Source organism: Chiloscyllium plagiosum, chromosome 42 (genome assembly GCF_004010195.1).
Source record: "Chiloscyllium plagiosum isolate BGI_BamShark_2017 chromosome 42, ASM401019v2, whole genome shotgun sequence".
NCBI classification, from domain to species: domain Eukaryota; kingdom Metazoa; phylum Chordata; class Chondrichthyes; order Orectolobiformes; family Hemiscylliidae; genus Chiloscyllium; species Chiloscyllium plagiosum.
The window spans coordinates 14,986,373-15,009,641 of NC_057751.1; the positions used below are offsets into that span (position 1 = coordinate 14,986,373).

Consider the following 23,269-nt stretch of genomic DNA (forward strand, 5'->3'; position numbering starts at 1 on the left):
ACCGGCCAGTGCAGCGGACAGCTGGAACTGACAACCGGAAGTGGCAGGTACAAATCACTATAAATGCCGGAGGAAACATCACAGAAGCGCTTCACAGGAGGCTCCCAAGCACTGAGGATGTCACCTCGACAGGGGATGAAACGTCTGCAACACAAATTCCCAGCTCGGCGAACAGAACCACAACAACAATGGTAATTGCCAGTAATTCAACAAACATAATTCCAATTAAAGTCAAGGAGAAGTGATTCGATTCCTTATTATTAGACATTGTCATTGCTTTTTTGAGTGTCTTCATACCACACTTAGTCAAATGCTGACCTGATGTCAAGGGTAGTCACTCTCACTCCATGTCTAGAATTTAGCTCTTTTGTCCATATTTCGACCTATCGTGGAGTGAAGGATGGATATGAGTGACTGAACTGTCATTTAACTGCCCAGTCTGAAAAGCTTTCTAACATACTCCTATGTTACATTTCATTCTTCCTCGGTGCTATTATCCCCAGTTTGGTGTTCTCGACTTATTTTCCCACATTGCCAATATTTTGTATGAACAGTTAGCAGAAATGATGGATTGGGGAAGAGAAAATCAAATGTTTTTAAGGCCATGATGAATTTTCTTTCCTGTCAGCTGTTGGTAGTATTATCTTGGATATTTATTTCAATTTCCAGGTTAATCTAAGAGTGTTGGCAATCTTACTCTCGACTCTAAGCCCTCTGATGTTCGCTCCCAGTTCCCAGGCACTGTGTGCTAACTTAGAGATAAATCTTCGCCTGCAGTTTTTGTGCAGAAACAATGAGTACCTCAGGGCTGCATCCTGTTTATAACAAGAATGTTATTAACATTGGACTTTTATTCATAAATGTTTTGGAAAACATAATGCCACTCAGTAAAGTAAAAGAAAAAGCAATCGGTGTGTGGATGTTATAGGCTAAATGTGGGGGATTTCAGGCTAGGGGGATTAAAACAGAGAAATAAGATTTGATGCAAGAGAGAAAAGTTTTTATGCAGAAGTTTGTGAGGCTGCGAAATAGGTCTGCTATTGAAGCTGCCGTCAATAAACATTCAGAAATATGATATTGGAGAAAAAAGCGGATAAAGGGATATGGGAACACTGAAATGACATGGATTAGTTGTTCCTATGTTGAAAGTGATAAAGTTATACTCTTTTTAATCACACTTTCAGGGTCACTGGATGACCTCAAGGCTGCGATTTGAGAGTTTTCTCTGCAGATCTGAGTTGTTTTCACCACTGTAAAGTCAAAGATGTCAAGTCACCACGATTAAAGTCAAAGATGTGTACTGCACAGAAACCCTTTGGCCCAACTCATTCATGCCAACCATATTTCATTGAACATAGAACATTTCAGTGCAATACAGACCTTGTGGCTCTTGATGCTGCACCGACTTGTGGAACCAATCTGAACCTCATCTAACCTACATGATTCCATTCTCATCCATATGCCTATCCAATGACCATTTAAATGCCCTTAAGTTGGCGAGTCTAATACCATTGCAGGCAGTGCATTCCACGCCCCTACTACTCTCTGAGTAAAGAAACTACCTCTGACATATGTCCTATATCTATCACCCCCTCAATTTAAAGCTATGTTCCCTTCCGTTAATCATCGCCATCTGAGGAAAAAGGTTCTCACTGTCCAACTTATCTAACCCTCTCATTATCTTATATGTCTCAATTAAGTCACCTCTCAACCTTCTCTCTAACGAAAACAGCCTCAAATCCCTCAGCTTTTCCTCGTAAGGCCTTCCCTCCATGCCAGGCAACATCCTAGTAATCTGCAATCATTGTTTTTACCTGACATCCTAGTGAGTCTCCTCTGAATCTTTTCCAAAGCTTCCACATCCTTCCTATAATGTGGTGACCAGAATTGTACACAATACTCCAAATGTGGTCGCAACAGAGTGATGTACAGCTGCAGCATGATCTCATGATTCCGAAACTCAATCCATCTACCAATAAAAGCTAACACATCACATGCTTTTTTCACGACCCAGTCAACCTGGGTGGCAACTTTCAGGGATCTATGTACCTGGGCACAGAGATCTCTCTGCTCATCTACACTACCAAGAATCTTCGTCATTATTCACAACTCTACTGACCTTACTGTAATCCGCAAATTTATTCACCCATCCTTCTATGCCCTTATCCAGGTCATTTATAAAAATGACAAACAACAGGGGACCCGAAACATCCTTGCGGTACCCCATAGTAAATGAACTCCAGGATGAATATTTCTCCTCAGCCACCACCCTCTGTCTTCTTTTGGCTAGCCAATTTCTGATCCAAACCGCTAAATCACCCTCAATTCCATGCCTCCTTATTTTGTGCCATAGCCTAATCAAACAGCTCACTGAAGTCCATATATACCACATCAACTGCATTACTCTCATCTACCTGTTTGGTCACCTTCTCAAAAATTTTCTGAGCTGAACAAGTCCTATTTGTCTGTGTTTGGCTATATCCTTCTTAAACCTTTCCTGGGTAAAAACAATGACTGCAGATGCTGGAAACCAGATTCTGGATTAGTGGTGCTGGAAGAGCACAGCAGTTCAGGCAGCATCCGAGGAACAGTAAAATCGACGTTTCGGGCAAAAGCCCTTCATCAGGATGCGGTATTCCTGACGAAGTGCTTTTGCCCGAAACATCGATTTTACTGCTCCTCGGATGCTGCCTGAACTGCTGTGCTCTTCCAGCACCACTAATCCAGAACCTTTCCACATACCTGTCCAAATGTCTTTTAATTGTTGTAACTGTACCTGCCTCTACCACTTCTTCAGGGAGCTCGTTCCATATATGCACCACTTTCTGTGTGAAAAAGCTGCCCCTCAGGTCCTTGTTAAATCTTTCTCCTCTCATCCTAAATCCATGCCCTTTCGGTTTGGATTCCCCTATGCTGGGGAAAAGACCTTGGCTATTCACCTCATCTGTGCCCCTCATGATTTTACAAACCTCAATATGGTCTTCAAAAATTCAATCAAATTTGTGAGACACAATATCCCCTGCACAAAGCCACACTGACCATCCCTTTTCAAATGCATGTAGATCCTTTCTCTCAGATACCCCTCCAACAACTTACCCATCACTGACATGGGGCTCACCACTCAGTTGTTCCCTGACTTTTTCTAAAGGCCTGTCTTCAATAATGGCATAACATTAGCCACCCTCCAGCGTTCTGGCACCCCACCCATGGCTATCGATGATAAAAATATCTCCGCTTAGGGGCCTTGCTTATTCTTCCCTAGCTTCCCGTTATGACCTAGGATACACTTGATCAGGTCTCAGGGATTTATCGACCTTCATGTGTTTTATGACTTCCAGCACCTTTTCTTCTGTGATGTGGACTCTTCTTTTTGAAACAGCATTTTTAATTCCCCAAATCCTTCGCTTTCAAGTCTCTGTCCAAGGTAAATACGGATGAAAAATATTTGTTTAGGATGTCACCCATCTCCTCTGGTTCCACACATCGATGGCTTTGCTGATCTTTAAGGGGCCCTATCCTCTCCTGAATTACTCTTTTGCCTTTAATATACTTGGATAATCTTTTCAATTCTCCTTTGCCCTGTCTGCCAAAGATACTGCAAGTCCCTTTTTTGCTCTCCTGAAATCCCTCTTAAGTGTACTCCTACACCCTGTATAATCCTCAAGCAGTTCACTTGATGTAATCATTGGAGACCATCCACTCATCTTGCCTCAGCTAGATTTTGTAAAACGTTAGCCTAGGTGGTACCAAATCATCTGCTTTTCCTCATGTTCAACTCCCTGTCCAATGCACACTTAAAATTAATTGTGGAATCAACTTCCACCACCTTTTCAGGTAGAATATTTCAAATGCTAACAATTCTGAGTGAAAACCTTTCTCCTCATCTCCTCTGTTGATCTTACTTTTACCACTGATTTTAATTTTTAATTTTACTGATGCCAGTCTTCAGCCACTTTGATGCACTCCACGTGATATCAAGAAGCAGTTGGAGGCACTGGATACTGCAAAGGCTGTGGGCCCTGACAACATTCTGGCAATAGTACTGAAGACTTGTGCTCCAGAAATTGCCACACCCCTAACCAATCTGTTCCAATACAGCTACAACACTGTCATTTATGTGACAGTGTGGAAAACTGCCCAGCTATGTCCAGAAAAGCAGGATAAATCCAACCCAGAAATTGTTGCTCCATCAGTCTGCTCTCACACATCAGGAAAGTATGGTGTCATCAACAGGACCTGACCTCTCAGCTCGTGACCTCATTATAGTCTTGGTTCAAACATGGATAAGAGAGCTGAATTCCAGAGGTAAGGTGAGAGCAGCAGCACTTGACGTCAAGGCCATATTTGACAGAGAGAGATATTAGGGAGTCCCAGCAAAACTGATATCAATGGGAATGAGGGGGGAAACTCTCTGCTGGTTCCAGTCGTACCGAGCACATAGCAAGATGGTTGTGATTGTTAGAGGTCAGTCATTCCAGCTGCAGGGCATTTCTCCATGAGTTCTTTGGGAGGGTGTACCAGGCCCAACTATCTGCAGCTGCTTATTCAATGACCTTCCCTAAAGTATGGATGTTCACCGATTGCGCAATATTCAGCATGATTCGCAACTCCTCAGATACAGAAGCAGTGCATGTTCAAATGCAACAAAACCTAGATAATAGCCCGGCTTGGCTCGCAAGTGACAAGTAGTATTCATGCTGCACAAATGCAAGGCAATAACCATCTCCAGTCAGAAAAAATCTAACCACTGCTACTTGACATTCAGTGGTGCTACCATCACTGAATTCCTTGCTATCAATATCCTGGGGGTTACCATTGTCTAGTAATTTAACCAGATTTGCCATATAAATAGAGTCCGCTATAAATAGATTTGCCATATAAATAAATAGGAGCAGGTCTGCTGCTGGAAATCCTGGAGCGAGTAACTCACCATCTGACTCCCCAAAACATGTGCCACGGAGATGGTGGACAAGTCAGAAGTGTGACAGAAGACTCCCCACTTGCCTGGATGAGTGCAGCTCCAAACAACATTTATGAAGATCAGCACTATCCAGGACAAAGGCGCCCACTTGATCCACAAGCATTTAGTCCGTCCACTACCGATGCTCAATTCACACTGCTGCTACTATCTACAAGATATACTGCAGAAATTTGCCAAAGATCCTTAGACAGCATCTTCCAAGCCCTCAGCCGTATCCATTTCGAGGAAGAAAGGCAACAGATACATAGGAACACCACCCCCTGCAAATTCCCCTGCAAGTTCCCCTCCGAGCCATTCACCATCCTGCTTTGGAAATGTATCGTTGTTTCTTCACTGTTGCTGGGTTAAAATCCTGGAACTTCCTCCCTAACACCACTGTGTGGGAGTCCCTCCACTATGTGGACTGCAGTGGTTCAAGAAGCAGCTAACCCACCTTCTCAAGGGCAACTAGGGATAAGCACTAAAGATGGCTAGCCCATGTCCGATAAGTGAACAAAATTCTCACATCATCTTGAAATCCTCTAAACTTTGTCCACTCCAAGCAGAGGTTTCAAAACTTGCCCAATCTCTTCTCAGGACTGAGGTCTCTCATTCTTGGGAATATCTTGGCAAACCTCCAAACTAAGGCCTTCACATCTTTACTGAAGTGTGGCCTGGAATTGTCCACAATACACCAGCTGAGGCCTGTGATCTATCAAGTTTGCTTTTGTTGACCTTGCAGATTGGGCTAACTCCATTTTAATTTATCCAGGTTGAATCATGTCAACGTGGTGGCAGCACGAGATGTTCCCGAGGGAATGCAGAAACTTGCCCTCAATGACTTACCTTTGTTGGGAATGGAATATTGTGAGGGAGGAGATCTTCGCAAGGTTCGTACTGCGCTCCGCGAGTCGCTGTCCTATGCTGTTAATGTTCATTGTGTCACTGTGAGTGATGTGGAGTGTTGGCAGGTCTGTACTTTCCAGTTTTTTTTTCCTTCTTTCATTCCTCTTGTCCCTTCGCTTTCTGCTTCCTCCTTTTCTCTTTCCCTGCCCTTCTCTTTCCTTCGCCTCCTCCCTCTCTTTCCCTGTTCCTCTCCCTTCCTTCCTTTCTTTTACCTCCTTCCATTGCTCTGTACTTCATGCCCTTCCTCCTCTTTCTTCCTTTCTTTAGCTACCTCCCTCAATCCCTTTTTCTGACCATCACTCTCTTTTTCCCTCCCTTTGTTTTTCCTTTCCTCTCTCTCACTGTTCTTCTTCCTGTCACCATTTCTTAACTTCACTGCTTTGGGTTGGGTTGGTGCTTGGCAAAGCTCGTGGTCTTTCCGGAGTGCTAATGTTCCAGATTTGGTTGGGGAAAATGACAGTGTGGAAAATAGTGCCTGCTGATGGGCAAGTCATAGGATATTGCTAGATTGGGAATTGTGATCACATCTGTCCGAGGAAGAGATAAAAGGAAAATGAGTTTTCGAAAGACCTAACTGTATAAGACTTCAGAAACTTCACAGCTTGTTTATACAAAGATTTCTTTGTTATTTGTGTGATATAATTCATGGATGTGGGTTGCCTCCCTGATAACACTGGGGATGTGAGTTGTAGATTGGAGCGCGTTCAACTCTGTCCTTCAGTATGACTGTTTTGTTCAGAATCTTACATGTGTGTAATTTTGATTCTCTTCTCTTTGTGGGGAACACTCTTTGACAAAATTACTCTGAACCCCTCATCACTGTGATTATCTGAAGTGACCGCTCAACTAGTTAAACACCTCACTGCCTTCATGAGCCACGTTGTTTCCTATTCTTTTGTGTATTGTCCACATTCTAACTTTACTTTGTCTTGTTGTTCCAGTTTCTGAATAAATTTGACAATTGTTGCGGGATGCGTGAGAGTTCAGTGCTAACTCTTCTCACAGACATTGGTGAGTATAGCAAGTGTTAAGGTTCAGCACTGGGCTGCACTCTGAGAAAGGGGTTACAAAGATTGTTGACGGCTTTGTATTATCCTGATTGCTCACTAATCTCAAGAAAGAACTCTCACTACGGCCTGATATCAGGGATAAAGCATTAAAATACATGAAGAGATTGCATAGATTTGGCTTGTATTCCCTCAATTATAGACTACTCCTTAAGGTAATTCAAGTATTCCAGATGATTGAAGGATTTAATAAGTTAGTTAAAAAGAACCCGGTTTCTTCTGATAGTAAGAGTCCAGTAAGGGGCAGAACTTTAAAATTAGAGGGATTCAGAGGTAATATTAGTCACACAAAAGGGAGTGTAAGTAAAAGGTTGTTGGGGAGAGTCACTTTTCAGTATTCAGGAATAAGAAACCAAGACAGATAAATTGAATTAAAATCAGCTGGGATCTAATTAGGTTACATAACAAGCTCATGGGCTGAATGGCCTCCTGTGTTCCTGTGCCACACCAGTTATTGGGCTGGCTGATTATAGAAGATATGATGCATCATTGAGCTGTCAGCTCTCTTTGCTCGCAGTGAGGTGAGGTGGTGGGTGTGGGGTGGGGAGGCATCTGAATGCGTCCACATTTAAAAATACTTATTTGAATCTTACACTTCCCGGATGTTGCCAGCTCAGCCCTGTGGTCATGGTATGGGCTCATACATACGCACCCTAACTGTCCCACAAGAGCAGCCCTTTCTTTCTTCCCCCTCAATTGGCCATGATATCATGCAGCGTAATCTTTTGAAGTGACTTTTCACCTAATTGTCCCTTTTTCCTGATGCCAACTTGTGTTAACTGGATCAGCGCTGCCCTCGTTCCCTGATAGTGAATTTATCCGTTAATTTGGTTTCCTCTCAGTCAGTCAAGCCGTAGCTCATATGTCAAAAGATGTAACTATGACTCTAATTGCAGGAGAATGGAGTCACGTTGAAGAATTATTAATGGGAGGAAGGAGGTTGTGACTGTTGTCTCATTTCCTTCTTCCTGCAATAGAGTATAGGAGCTGAGAAACTCACGTTGCCGTTCGCTGTTACTCACTGAAGCTGATACTTACTGATTACCAGACAAACTTCTGTCTCTGCTAAATGTGCTGCCACTCACATTCCGGTTTTCACTGCCTGTATCCAGGTCTTTTCCAGTTTGTTATTTACATCATCAATTGAATACGAACAAATATTCTCTTCTTCTCCAGCCTCTGTGCTCTCCTCAATCATATTATGCCAGGGATAAAGTCCGTCCATTGAAGAGAACCATAGAATGGTTAAAGCACAGAAGGCAGGTAATTAGTACATGCCGACTCTCTGTCAGAGCATTTCCTCTACATAAGTTCCTCCAATTTCCTCTGCACATTTCTTCCCCTGTAAGACAATTATCCAATTCTCTTTTGAAAGCCAGAATCATACCTGCCACCATCACGCTGTCGGGCATTGTCGATCATAACCTCTCACTGCATCAAAAAAAAAGTTCTTTCATTTTGGTTATTGATTCTTCCACGATGGGATCAGTATCTTCTGTTTCCTCTGTCCAGGCCCCTACAACTTAAACAGCTCGATTAAATTACTTCTTAATCTTAATCTTTGCTTCTCTTAAAGGAAATAAGTCCAACATCATTTGAAGCCAAGAAGCCATATCCATGATCTTGCAGCCAGTTCCTCACTAAGCTGTACTTCACTTCAGATGTTGATAGGGCATAACTTTGGCAGACAGTAAATCTAAATCCCTCTATCATCTTCCCACATCAGGATGGTAACTGACCAGCACAACTTGCATTTATATCATGTCGTTAAAACAGCAACATGCTCAAAATGCATCACATGGAGAATTATCAAACAGACGTTGACTCTGGACCACATCAGAAAATGTTAGGACCAAATATTTTGCTGAAGAGCTGGGAGGAAAAAGAGGTGAAGAAGTTCAGGGAGAAAATTTGAAATCTTAGGATTATAGCAACTGAAGGCATGTCTACTATCGTGAATCAAGAATGTGAAGTCGCCTGAAATGGCGAAGTAGAGATCTTTTGAAAAGTTGTGGGGCTGAAGGGAATGATACAGTTGTGGGGGAAAGGAAGTAGTGGGGCAGGAGGATGGCATGCGATAAATGCTGCAAACATGGAAATGACAAGGTCAATCAGGAGAATTTTTAAATGATGTGAACAATGGGTTTTACAGGGTTTTAATTCAGGACAGTGAAACCTTTTGCCCGATGGCACCATATGGGCATGAACCCATGAGCCATCTCCATCCCAGCCTCTGCCTAATTTCTAGACATCCTGTGATACTGATACTTGATCTCAATATGATGAACTACACTAGATATATTTTTCTTAAGTAAAGGTACGAAAGGATATGGGCCAAAGATTGATATATGGAGCTAGGCTACTGATCAGCCATAATTTTACTGACTGATGAAATAGGCTTAAGGGGCTGAAAAGCCAACTCTTGTTTTATTGATCCTGACATTGTCAGACTCAGTAGTATCTTTGAAAAGGAAGTTGAATAAATACTTGTGAAATAATTGCAGGTTTATGCGAAAACTGCAGGGTAGTGGGTCTAACAGGATGACTCTTTGAAGGAGTTAGTGTAGGGTGACCCAAATGACCACCTGTACAAAAAAACAGTTGAAGGTGGAGGTTTCCACTGTTTGACATCCTGCACTCAATGAGCTCAAGCAGGAGGTTGTGCAATGATTTCAGCAGAAAGGGTGGGTTGTATTTGGGACTGTATGCTCTGCCTGATGTTTTAACTGTTGCGAGTCTTTGGTGTTTTAGCTTCTGCTCTCAGGTACTTGCATGAAAACAGAATCATCCATCGTGATCTGAAGCCAGAGAATATCGTTCTACAGCAAGGAGAACAGCGGGTGAGTGACACTTGGGTCAGTGTTGGTGGAACAGCCTTCAGTTGTTTTGGAGCAGAAAAGCAGCTCCACCAATGTTTAGATTAGTGGAAGTGTTGCTTGTTTTAATACTTTGGTACCTGGTATGATAATTATTTGATCAGCGATAACTGTATATACTGGCTCAGATGTGACATCGTGAATTATCACCCAACAGCTTCTTTAGTTTGGTTGTACTGTTTTATATGCATTCATAAGTTCTGTTCGCATTTCTAGCATACCCTTATTTGCTCTGAAAAGGTGGTGGTGAACTGTTGCCGCCTTGCTAGTGCACATCAGAGAGAAATTCAGACTCGATCACCTTATTATGGACCTAGGGTCACGTGTGGGCCTGACAATATAAGGCTGACAGATTCCCTCTGCAGAAGGACATATGAACCAATTAGATTTTTACAATCTGACAGTTTCATTTTTTTTTTACTTTTTAACTTAATGAATTTCTCATTTTCAAATTGGAATTCAAACCCAACTCTTTGCATGACGAATCGAGATCTCTTGAATAAATTGAATAATTTATCCATTTCACTGCCATACACATTCATTGTCATTCTTCTTTGTAGAAATAGTATAATTTTGATTTGAGGATGATGTCAATGTTTCTTTGTACTGTTCTTTCAACCTTTTACACTTCAAAATGGGGGAGGCCATTGAGCCCTTTGACTCTCTTCTGCCATTCAATGAGACCATGGCTGATCTGTATCCTAACTCCTTTTACTTGACTCAACTCCAAATGCCATGCTTGACCAAAGAATTGTTGATCTCAGATTTAAAATGAAAATTGAGCAAGTATTTTCTGCTTTTTGTGGACCATGCTGCAGCTTTTTTTTTCTCTCCTCTAATTTTAATGCCAGGTCTCTTCCCCTAGATTTCCTCACCAACCTATCAATCCACCCTCTTGATTCCTGTCAAAATCCTAAATCCCTCATTCATGTCTTCAATATTCCAGGAAGAACAAGCTTAATTTATATGATTTCTGTTCATTATCCTACTTTTGTAGCTCTGGTAACGTCCTGATAAATCTGTGCTGAATCCTTCCACCACAGTGGGAGGCAATGGCCTAGTGGTATTATCGCTGAACTGTTAATCCAGAGACAAGGAAATATTCTGGGGACCTGGATTCAAAATCCCGCCATGGCAGATGGTAGAATTTGAATTCAATACATGTCCTGAATTAAAAGTCTAACGACCATGAAATCATTGTTGATCGCTGGTTCAGGGAAAGAAACTACCATCCTTACCAGGTTTGACCTACGTGTGACTCTAGACCAACAGAAAAGCAGTTGACTCTTAACTGCCCTCTGGGCAATTAGGGATGGGCAATAAATGCTGCCCTAACCAGCGATGCCCACATCCCGTGAATGAAAAACAATATGTAGAACTGCAGGCAGTACTTCCAAGTGTAGTCTGAACAGCTGCAGTATATCTTCATAGACTTTGTTTTCAATCCTCTTATAAAGATTAACATGCTATTAACCTCTTTCATTATTTTCTGTACCTGACAACTGTATTTTAGTAATCGATGTACATCAATCCCTAAACCTCTTTGGATTCTTACTGATTCTTATTTTTCATTGACAAACCACTTTTATCCTTTTTTTGGTATAAACTGAATGACCTCACATTTAGTTGGATTGAAATTGCCAATTTACGTAATTCATCAATGTGTTTGTGATTGTAAGTTTCTTCCCGTAATGCCTTGACATTTCATTTGAAAGGCAGCACCTCCAATAGGACAGCTGTCCTGAGTGTGTTTCAGCCTGGACAGTGTGTTCAAGTTTCTGGCATGGAACCTGGACTCAAAATCTCCTGATTTTGCAGTGAGATTGTTCCCCACTGATTTGTACTATTGACATATCTGACAGCTATGAACTCGTGGCACAACTTCTAGTGCCTCATTGAACATCAGGGGGTGGTCTACCACCATTTCCAAACAACTGCACAAGCTCCAACCTTTTAAGCAAAGTTGCCAGTGGCCAGAGGGTTAAACCCATGATTCAGTCCTTTGAGAAAAGGTTCTATCTGCTGGGGAAATGATGTGTGACTTTGATGAATTTTTATTTGGAAGAAGCTGGTTTGTGTTTCTTGTCTTTAAAACCCAGAGTTGACATTTACGTTTTATCAGTTGTTTGACATTAGTGAAATAGTAAAAGCTGCTTCCCTCAGCACTCAGCTCCCAGGAGTAAAGCCATAAATAAAATGTTTCAGTATGGGTTTTGGTAATCTGTAAAATTCATTGGCTCAAAGACGCACATCCTTGATAAGCAAGCAAGATCATTACAGCTAATCCCTATTGTTAATTATTTATCCACACTTCCATGACCTCCAATACAATTTTTTCAAATGCCCATTTCACAGTTCTCTAGGGTAATGACAAGCTCAAGTTCTCATTTGGCCAAAGCCTGGTGCTCTTCCCCTCATACCCTGCTTGGTCTAGTGCACTGCTTACATGGTCCTTCAGGTCTTCCTTGATAAACCTCATTACATTCTTTAAGAAGTAATAGGAAGAGCAGATAAGGGTAATGAAGTAGATGTAACCTATGTAAAATTTCAAAAGGTTTTTGCTCAGTTCCATGAAATAGGAATGTATGACAAGAAAATACAGAGTAATGAGATAAATAGCAGGGTGAAGATTTAGCTGGCTTCACAACAGAAATTAGGGACTGAGGGTAGTTATTCAAAATGGCACAAGATGGGATGTGATGTTCCACAAGATCACTGCTGGGACTGTTAATGTTTAATTTTAATGATGTTGGTAGATTCTGGAATTAAAACCACAACTTCTTGGTATGTGGATGACATGAATTTAGGAGGGAATACTTAATGACAATATCACAAACAATGGTCTTTCGGGAATTAGCATGGAAATGCTTTGAAGATTATGGAGTGCTCACTGGAGCTTATCTTTAAGGGCAGATGTCACCCAGATAAGAGAATGGATTAGAAAGGGAGATGATCAGATTGGAGTTTGTGAAATGCAAATAAATAGTTGTGCAAGAAAGGTGGATTCCTGCTTTGGTGAATGGCTGACCAGTATTGTAACAGTTAATATTAAGAAGGGCGACAACACATGACAAGGAAATATGAGCAAATATGTAGGCTTATAATTGATGAATGAATTTCAATATAAAATAAATGTGAAGTATTATATCTTGGTCAGAAAGTTCAGATGCCACATTTTTTCTGAAAGAAATATTGTCTATATAGAGTGGAGGAGCAAAGTAGAAATCCACTTATCACTAAGAGTAGCATCACAGAATAAGATGATAAACTAAACAAAAAATTACTGAGCTTTAGTTCTAAAGGGATCAAATTATCAAGTTATGCTAAACTTGAAAAGATCTTGTGCATACACCAGCATGGTACAGTTCTGGTTGCTAAGCAATTGAAAGGATTATAGAGGCACTGAAAAGGGTGCAAAAGACATTTGCCAGGTCCATGAGATTATACATCTCAGGAAAGGATTGACAGGCTTTTTCCAATCTTGGAAAGAGAAGGCTGGGAGGGTGACTTAATAGAGGTCTTTATATTTTCGGGAGGTTTTCACAGAGTGGATGCACAGAAATTGTTTCCTCAAACAGGGAAGAGAGCAACTAGAGGCCATCACGATAAATAATCACCAAGCACTTTATTAATTCAGGAGAAAATTCAATCCCCAGAGAGTGGGTGAGAATGTGGAACTGGCTGTCACAGGGAGTGGTTGAAGTATTGATTATTAAAGGGGAAACTAGATAAGTACATGAGGAAGTGAGTTATAATGGCACATTTAGGTAAGGGAAAACAGGAGGAGGCTTGAGTGAAGCATAATCCTTCAGCATGGATGAGTTGGGCCAAATGACTAATTTCTGCACTGTATCTTCTATTTAAGTGTATGTATGTACATAAAATGAACTTTTAAAATGTTTTACTGATCCTTTTAAGGTGTTTGGCTATTCTTCCCCAAATATTGCTTCACATCTCTATTTCCTGCTTTTTTGCCTCTTTCCTTATTTTCTCATTAATCTTTCATTTTTATCATGGATGAGTTGGCCCAAGGGTCTATTTCCATGATGTACATCTCTATGATTCTATAACTTTTCTTCGAGTTCTTGTGGGATTTTTCTGTCAATTTAAATTTGTTTCAAATTGCTTTTATTATCGCTAGCATCTTCAAACCACCAGGAGTTACCTTATTTAATGGAACACATCCTGCAATCTTTCCTTAAAAGCAATCCACTGTTTCTCTCCAGACCTGTGGGGTAGATTTTCCATCCACGTTTCCATGGAAAACAGAGTCTAAAGTTAAATTCCATTATTTAACATGATTGCATGGTGAAAGTTTTTGGTGTGATTTGTTCCTAAACCAGTTGATCCACAAAATCATTGACCTGGGCTATGCCAAGGAGCTGGATCAGAGCAGCCTGTGCACCTCTTTCGTTGGAACCTTGCAATATCTGGTAAGGGCTGTTTTGTGGTGTCCTTGCTTATCTTTGAGTCTCTCAACTGAGCTTGGGAAGAGAAGGGGATGTTCAAGTTTTCAGTCAGAAACTGCTACTGGCATTGAACCTGCATTGGAATAAAATGTATGCTGATAGGGTGATTGAACAGGGATGGGAGGAAGCTCCTGTGAAAGCTCAGCAGCAGCGTAGAAATGTTGAGCCAAATGGTCCATTTCTGTGTTGGACATAATATGGAAAAGGACTATTTTTGCAGTTTGTCAGTGAAGGAGGTGTGGATTACACAATTCATGTGGAGGAACATTTTCATCTTTTTGGTTTTTTTTTGCGATGAGGGGCAGCATTATTGTCCACCTTTAATTGGTATTGCAAAGGCTTTGCTGAGCCATGGCTTTGAAATTTTGGAATCGATGTGGTTTAAATGTTTAAATTGACTGCACTGTTACAAAGGAAGTTCCAGGATTTCAACACAGCAATAATAAAAGTTTGGTGACTTAGTTTTGAGTCAGGATGATTAAAGTGTAACTTGGAGCAAACTTGTAAATGGTGATGTTCTCCTGTAGAGGTTGTGTTTGACATTCTAGGTGGTAATGGGTGCAGGTTTGGAAGCGGTCATTATTCATTTTGTTCAGCCATGTTCGTCCGATATTAAAATGTAGCATTGACGACCTGCAGGCTCCAGAACTCCTAGAACAGAAGAAATACACAGTGACAGTGGATTATTGGAGCTTGGGGACACTTGCTTTCGAATGCATCACAGGATTCCGACCATTTCTACCCAACTGGCAGCCTGTAGCCTGGTAGGTGCAGATGGTTAAGGTTTATACTGAGAGGTTCAAGAAATCAGTGTTGTGTGCGTGCGTGAGGAACTGAATATGGAGGAGAGTTGGATCAGAAGGATCACGGGATTCTGGATCCTAAACAAGCCTCTGTAAAATGTTGAAATTCTGTCATCAGAAGTTTAACCTTGTATGTCTGCCGCAGTGGATAGCATTCTTGCCTCTTAACTCGTAAGATTCTGGCTTCTAAGGCTTGAGCACAAAAATGAAGGCTGCTGCTCCAGTGCAGGACAAATAGAATGATGCACTGTAGATGCATTTGCTTTTAGTTAAGGTATGGAATCACCCATTTAACTTTGGGTGCATGAAAAAAACCCTACATCACGATGTGAAGAGCAAAGCAGTTCTCTCATGTGTCGAGGCCAACATTCATTCCTTAATCAGTATCACAAAAACAGATTATCTGGTTGTCAACAATGTTGATTTACAAGGATGTTGCTAGGGTTAGAGGGTTTGAGCGAAAGGAAGAGGCTGAATAGGCTGGGGCTGTTTTCCCTGAAGCGTTGGAGGCTGAGAGGTGACTTGATAGAGGTTTATAAAATCGTGAGGGGCATGGGTAGGATAAATAGACAAGATCTTTTCCCGAGGGTGGGAGAGTCCAGAACCAGAGGGCATAAGTTTAAGATGAGAGGGGAAAGATATAAAAGGGACCTAAGTGACAACTTTTTCACACAGAGGTACATGTATGGAATGAGCTGCTAGAGGAAATGGGGGAGGCTGGCATAATTGCAACATTTAAAGATATCTGGATGAGTATATGAATAGGAAGGGTTTAGATGGATATGAGCCAAGTGCTGGCAAATGGGACGAGATTAATTTAGGATATCTGGTTGGCATGGACTGTTTCTGTGGCTCTATGCGTCTAATGCCATTTGTAAAATCTTATAGTGGGAAAATTGGCTGCCTTTTTTTTCTATTTTCCAGCAGTGACTATACTTCAAAAAGCACCACTTTGGCTGTAAAATGCTTTGAGCTGTCTAGTGGTCGTGAACAACACGATATACATGCGAGTCGTTTTTTTTCTGAACTTTTTCATCAAGGAACTGATTGCAATTTATTTGCTGTCTGTGCAAAGAGGTGAATGCTGCTGAATTTGGATATCAAATTTGATGAAGACAACCAATTGGCACGTTCACTCATCCCCCCCCAATCCTAGAACATTGACAGACTTTTGAGGAAATAAGTTAACTTTTTTTTTGTTCACAAACTGTCAAAGAAGTGAGTTAAGAGAACAATGAGCTGATGACTGTTCATCAATCTTCACTATTGGGACCAAATAGCAATTTCTTAAAGGTGAGCCAAATATTGTCAGAACAGTGCTCTGCATTACATTCCACTGGACAGTGGGTGGGATCAATCTAAGAATTTGGGTTGATATCATGGTTCACTATGGGGCTGAATAATTTACTTCTCATCATTTGGATAATCAAACTCTGCAGCTTTGGAGCTAAGGAGGATATGTGAATGTCTTGCTTCTCTTGTGATACCGCTCACTCTTGTCTTCCGTTTTGTCAGGCACAGTAAAGTAAAGCACAAAGGCGATTGCGACATTATGGTGTTTGAAGACATGAATATGGAGGTAAAATTTTCCAGCCAGCTTCCTCAACCCAATAACCTCAACAGGTGAGGATTGCTGACATGTCCCAAGTGACAGAATCCAGATTATTTGGATGGGGGCGGGAGGCATTCCTGATTTCAATTTTCATTGCCTTTTTAATTGAAATTTCCATAGTCATATCTAACATGTTACCTGATAGAGGCACACTTCATTAAATGTGGACTTGATAGTGATCCTGATTGGCATTTTAGCAGCGGAGGGGGTTGTCAGAGTTTGCGCCCCAACTGTGTCCATGGGCAATCAAATCGAACATCTACAGTTTCGGTCAAAATTAAATTATTTTTTTGGATAACATAAGAAGGAACAACCCCAAAGAAACAAAATCTGGGGTAGCTGTTGCCGCAAAGAACCCCACTCTGGGATGGTGAATTCACCCTTTTAATGCAAGTTCTGCCGAATGTCACCACATCCTCAGTTGACACAAAGGATTGGGCTGCTGAATTGAGGTTCTCGCGTTGTAAGAGGAAGATTGGTGTCAGAATGGAGGAAGTTACATCTCCCAGCAATCCATTTGGGAACATGGGGAAATGTGGATACAATAAAACAGTAGGAATTTTGTGGTGAGTAACTGAACTCCTGATTCCCCAAAGCCTGTATACCATTGACAAGGCTTAAGTCAATAGTGTGATGGAATGTACACCCATGCAGGCAAGTGAGGACACTCCAACAATAGACAATGCACTGCAGCAATTTGCTTAGGCTCCTTTGACAGCACCTTTTGAACACACTTCTCCACCGAGGAGGACAAGAGCAGCAGGTACACTGGAATGTTGCAGATTCTCCTCCAAGTCACACACCAATCTGACTTGGAACTATATCAGCTATTCCTTTGATGTTGTTGATCCAAATCCTGGAAGTCTCTCCCTGTTGGTGGGACTTTCACAGTTCTTAAAGGCAGCTCACCAGCACCTTCTCGAGCAATTAAGGATGGGTAACACATGTCAATCAGGCAAAGGACAAGGCCACTGAGCTTCTCATCTGTTGCTTTTTCTCTCCTGCTAGTGAATTAGCAGGTCCGTTGGAGAGGTGGCTGCAGTTAATGCTGCAATGGAATTCCAAAGAGAGAGGAACAGACCCTGTTCATGGACCAAACGGTTGTTTCAAGGCACTGGATGATATTCTTAACAGAAAGGTGGGTGAGTGGCATTTTCAGAGATGCAGACATTTCAGTACTCCTCTCTGAGGATTAATCAGATTCTCCTAACTTCCTGTTCTGATGAGTGAATGGATGACCTTTCTCCATTTTAAGTTCTCATTGGTGAACATGTACTTCTTAATCCAGCTGTCACTTAGTACTTATCCCTGTCACTCCTTGTTTTCTTGTCTTTCATGTTTATTTACTTACTTACAGTGTGGAAACAGGCCCTTCGGCCCAACAAGTCCACACCGCCCCGCCAAAGCACAACCCACCCATACCCCTACATTTACCCCTTACCTAACACTACGGGCAATTTAGCATGGCCAATTTACCTGACCTGCACATCTTTGGACTGTGGGAGGAAACCGGAGCACCCGGAGGAAACCCACGCAGACACGGGGAGAACGTGCAAACTCCACACAGTCAGTCGCCTGAGGCGGGACTTGAACCCGAGTCTCTGGCGCTGTGAGGCAGCAGTGCTAACCACTGTGCCACCGTGCCGCCCATGTCTTGCAACTTCCACAGCCATGGTGACAATTTGCCACATCCCTTTCATCAGCAACATTTGTCTCTCTGAATTTGTTCTGAAATTCCAGCCAGTCATGAATAAATGAAAATAAAGTGGAATTTACTGTTCAGAATCTGTTTTTTTTTCTCAGATTTCTGGTATGGTAAGCTATGGGGTGAACATGGTGAAAACAATCACTTCAAAGAAAGGGAGGGTTGCTTTCTGAATTAGAATGGCGAAGTGCACCAGGGCTGAGGTACTGAGACAGCCTGTCTCAGGGCTTAAATAAATGAAAACAGTGTATGAAAGTTAAGATGCTGCTGTATTCCCTCCCTCCCAAGACGGTGACAGTTTCTGTTCATGTGTTTGTGTTTTCTTCCAGTATGTGCAGATTCTGGATATGAAGTCAGGATTGCTCCACACATATCTGGTCTCCCCAGAGGCGAGTGTTCAGGCTCTGCAGCAGTGGATCAAGGCCATGACCGGCATTGAAGAATTTGATCAGGAACTTCTACTGGAAACAGGAACTGCCCTGGACCCCCGCAAACCTCTCAGCCAGTGTGCACCAGACTGCAGGGTAAGGGCGCAGCTGAAATCTAAGGAGTGAGAGATATGATAGATACTATGGGAGAATGTATCAGTCATTCTGCATCATACATAGTCCTCCATATGATGTAACTATGGAGATCTTCTCTGAGCCAGGAGCTCTGAGTTCGAGTCCAGTCTCAGGACGTGATGGCTAAGGAATGTTCAGTCCAAACACAACCAGACTATCAACCTGAAAACTCTTCCAACACATGCCAGCACCAGGCAGTAGGAACAGGAGAGATTTCTGGTCAGCCATCTGATGGGAAGAATCATTTACCATCACTATCCATGGCCCTGGACATCAACATGCATTTAAAAAGTGCATGTTGTCACAGGCACCTAGACTCCCTCAATGAACAGTACACATTCCACCACCACTAACTTGCTGTGATATCCTGAACAACGTTGGAGGTGGTTGGAAGGGACAGGAGGAATGTGGATTTCTTTTCGCCTTGGCAAGCTGTAATTTTCTATTTGTTGTAATGTCTCCCTAGCAGAATGAAGGGAAGAAGTCAGAACTGGCCATCATCTATCTGTTTGACAGAAGTACAAGTGACTATGATGGACAGGTCACTGTTCCGAAGCATCCAGATGCTGTGAATTTCATACGTAAGCCCCCGTGTTTATCTCTTGTGAAAGATGTGAAGCCTCAATGTTGAGCAATGGGTGGCAGGCAACAATCGTGGTCTGGAAGATTGGAACAGGGCTGTGATGATGTGAGATTTGGTCATAGGTTTGCTCAGTGCCCATGCCTTGCTCTCCCCATGGAGCTGATGTTGGGCATGGATCCTACTGAGCTTCCAGCTCCATCATGTTAACACTGGGAGAACCCTGACAGTCTGTTTCTGAAACTATTGACGACAGAATACCCTGGTTCTCTTCCATGTAACCTTTCCTACCTCAGCGGGATCACTCAGGGCGAGTTTGGCCACCTCCCTCAACAATTGCCCTCACAGATTGCAGCACAGACTGTCATCTCTGACCCGATTTGTATCTGTTGCTCATCCCTAGTCAACCAGAGAAGGTAGTGGTGAACTGCAGGTTTGATGAGTGACATAGATTCATAGAGTCATGGCAATCTACAGCATGGAAACAGACCCTTCGGTCCAACCTGTCCATGCCGACCAGGTATCCCAACCCAATCTAGTGCCACCTGCCAGCACCCGGCCCATATCCCTTCAAACCCACCGTGTGGGCGGCACGGTGGCACAGTGGTTAGCACTGCTGCCTCACAGCGCCAGAGACCCGGGTTCAATTCCCGCCTCAGGCGACTGACTGTGTGGAGTTTGCACGTTCTCCCCGTGTCTGCGTGGGTTTCCTCTGGGTGCTCCGGTTTCCTCCCACCATCCAAAGATGTGCAGGGTCAGGTGAATTGGCCATACTAAATTGCCCATAGTGTTAGGTCAGGGGTAAATGTAGGGGTATGGGTGGGTTTCGCTTCGGCGGGTCGGTGTGGACTTGTTGGGCTGAAGGGCCTGTTTCCACACTGTAATCTAATCTAATCTAATCTAAATCTATTCATATACCCATCCAGATGCCTTTTAAATGTTGCAATTGTACTAGCCTCCACCAGCTCATTCCATACACGTATCCGACCTCTGCCTGAAAAAGTTGCCCCTTATGTCTCTTTGATATCTTTCCCCTCTTACCCTAAACCTGCGCCCTCTAGTTCTGGACTCCCCCAGTCCAGGGAAGAGACCTTGTCTATTTGTCCTATCTATGCCCCTCACGATTTTGTAAACCTCTTTAAGGTCACCCCTCAGCCTCCGATGCTCCAGGGAAAACAGCCTCAGCCTATTCAACCTCTCCCTATAGCTCAAATCCTCCAACTCTGACAACATCCTTGTAAGTCTTTTCTGAACCCTTTCAAGTTGTACAACATCTTTCTGATAGGATGGAGATCAGAATTGCATGACTAAAAGTGGCCTAACTAATGTCCTGTACAGCCGCAACATGACCTCCCAACTCCTGTACTCAGTACTCTGACCAATAAAGGAAAGCATACAAAACGCCTTCTTCACTTTCCTATCTACCTGTGACTCCACTTTCAAGGAGCTATGAACCTGCACTCTAAGGTCTCTTTGTTCAGCAACACTCCCAACAACCTTACCATTAAGTGTATAAGTCCTATTAAGATTTGCTTTCCCAAAATGCAGCACCTCGCACTTATTTAAATTAAACATCATCTGCCACTAATCAGTCTATTGGCTCATCGGATCAAGATCCTGTTTCAATCTGAGGTAACCTTCTTCGCTGTCCTCTACACCTCCAATTTTAGTGTCATCTGTAAACTTAGTAACTGTATCTCTTATGCTCACATCCAAATCATTTATATAAATGATGAAAAGTAGTGACACTTCGGACGACAGTTGAGGGCCACCCACATTGGTATGAAACTGGGGTCAAAGTAGGCTCAGAGTGGTGATAGTGGCACATTTATTGGAGAAGCAATTCAAGAAGAGAGTTCCAAACCATCTTTCAGGTATAACTGGCACAGTTCATCTTGTCGTCATAGCCAGAATCCCTGAGCTTCGCTCCGTGTAATACTTCTGATCCTATTTGGGTTAGAGGGTGGGGATTGCGATTTTTAAAAAATACTAGATTTTAGTACGTCACGATAATCATGCTTCTGTAGTCCACACTGCCATCTTGTGTCTTGTTTGCAGTCCAGAACCCAAAGCAAATGCTGCCTTATCACCAACTGCGGAGGTCTTGGGGCCAGAGTTGGCATGTGATCCGTAGCCTAAAGGAGAACTGCATCAGACTGCAGCAAGGTCAGCGGGCAGCCATGTAAGTGTGGGACAATGGGATTCTGGTTTTCCCATCCTTGAAACTTGCTATGATTTGTGCTGTCCCCATCAGAATTAATGAGTGCTTGCCCATGAGGTAAAGGTGGATTTCACTGTATTTCTGCAAGTACCATGCCAACTCAGTTTTCTCGTTTTCTCTCCTGAATGGAGCGATTGAAACTGGGGTCAGTTGTAAGGCCAGTGGAATCCTAAAGTATCTACCGATTTCCCCGCTTTCCTGATGGGAGCGAAGATGTGATGTGCGTCACATCCTATCCATGTCTTGTTATGAAGCATATAAGTTAGATTTGACTGCTTTTCCCCTCTGTGATCTAAAGGCACTGAAGGAGGCTGTTTGTTAGCTAACTGGTGTTTGTGGTTTTGAAGGCTGAGGATCTACAGAAATAAATTATTTGGGCTTGTGGCTATTCCTTTCCACAACTCGCCGAGGGATAATTGGACACCTCCTGGCTTTTTGCCATTTTAGCATAAGGAATTGGCTTATGCTCTCTGATATCAAGCCAGTCACACCACAAGCTCAAGGGGAGTTGTCTCTGTTTGGGAAAACAATTCACTTTGATCCAGGACCCCAGAAAGGGTAGTGTAGGCAACGAGGGTGAGGTGAGCAGAATGGTCAAGGAGAGTGGGGTGAGGTGTTAAAGGAGGGTGGGAAGGCTGAGAGCTAGATAGGAAGAATGAGGATGAGCTAGTTGCTGAAGTGCATCAGAAAGTTGAGGATGGGATGGGAGGAATTGTCAACCTGTGAACATTATGTTGCTATTCATGTGACATTATGATTTCACTATCTGCTGGGAGAAACTGATGACTACAGCAGTTCCAAAATGACTTGCTATGATCATCCAATCTTAGTGTGCAAGTCCAGGAATGAAATGCTGGCAGGCTATTTAGTCACAGAAACCTGAGAGCTGTGCATCCCAATCCTTTTATTTGCTGACACCTACAAAAGTATTAGATTAATTAGCTTGCAATATAGAAGTTAATGCCTTCCTTTTATTTTATAAATTGTGTTTTATACTGACATTCTGCAGTCTTTGGCACATATCCACACTCAATAAAACCCTGAAATATAAATCCATGGTCTCTACTATGTTTCCCCTGCTATTTAATCTCTCCTATATATTGGATTGTTCCTGTCAGATATCAGCCTTTTGCTTTCCTTGACTTCATGAGTTGGCTGTTGCTGTCTGATCTCATTCCAGAAGAGGAAGCCATTCAGCCCATTGAGTCCATGCCGACTCTCTGCAGAGTACTCCAGAAATGCCATTGTCACACTGTCTCTCCATCGCCCTCCCCATTTTCCTTAAGTGCCTGTCGATTTCCTTTTGAAGTTGTTCACTGTCTCCTTTCACCAGCATCGTGAGCAGCAGGTTCCAACTCATTACCACCTACAGCATAAAAAGTTCTTCTGCACATTCACCCTTCTTCATTGCTTGTCGACAATCTTAACTCTGTGTCCTGTAGTTGTTGTACCATCATCTTTCTTTGTTTACCTCTTCTTATAAAAGATTTGTCAACCTTTATCAGAT

General features: G+C 42.5%; 1 protein-coding gene across 4 annotated transcripts in view; it reads left to right on the forward strand.

The window, feature by feature from the left end:
• ikbkb (inhibitor of nuclear factor kappa B kinase subunit beta) overlaps positions 1-23,269 on the forward strand; it is an 81,383-nt gene that overhangs the window by 43,627 nt on the left and 14,487 nt on the right. For 3 of the 4 annotated variants that reach the window (XM_043681571.1, XM_043681572.1, XM_043681570.1), the window contains 10 exons: positions 5,733-5,850; positions 6,808-6,877; positions 9,685-9,773; positions 14,153-14,242; positions 14,918-15,042; positions 16,597-16,704; positions 17,702-17,831; positions 18,728-18,922; positions 19,428-19,542; positions 21,600-21,723. In XM_043681571.1, the coding sequence (XP_043537506.1) occupies positions 5,733-5,850; positions 6,808-6,877; positions 9,685-9,773; positions 14,153-14,242; positions 14,918-15,042; positions 16,597-16,704; positions 17,702-17,831; positions 18,728-18,922; positions 19,428-19,542; positions 21,600-21,723 (1,164 nt within the window). The remainder of the gene's footprint in view (positions 1-5,732; positions 5,851-6,807; positions 6,878-9,684; positions 9,774-14,152; positions 14,243-14,917; positions 15,043-16,596; positions 16,705-17,701; positions 17,832-18,727; positions 18,923-19,427; positions 19,543-21,599; positions 21,724-23,269) is intronic. The other variant, XM_043681573.1, reaches the window with a different exon arrangement.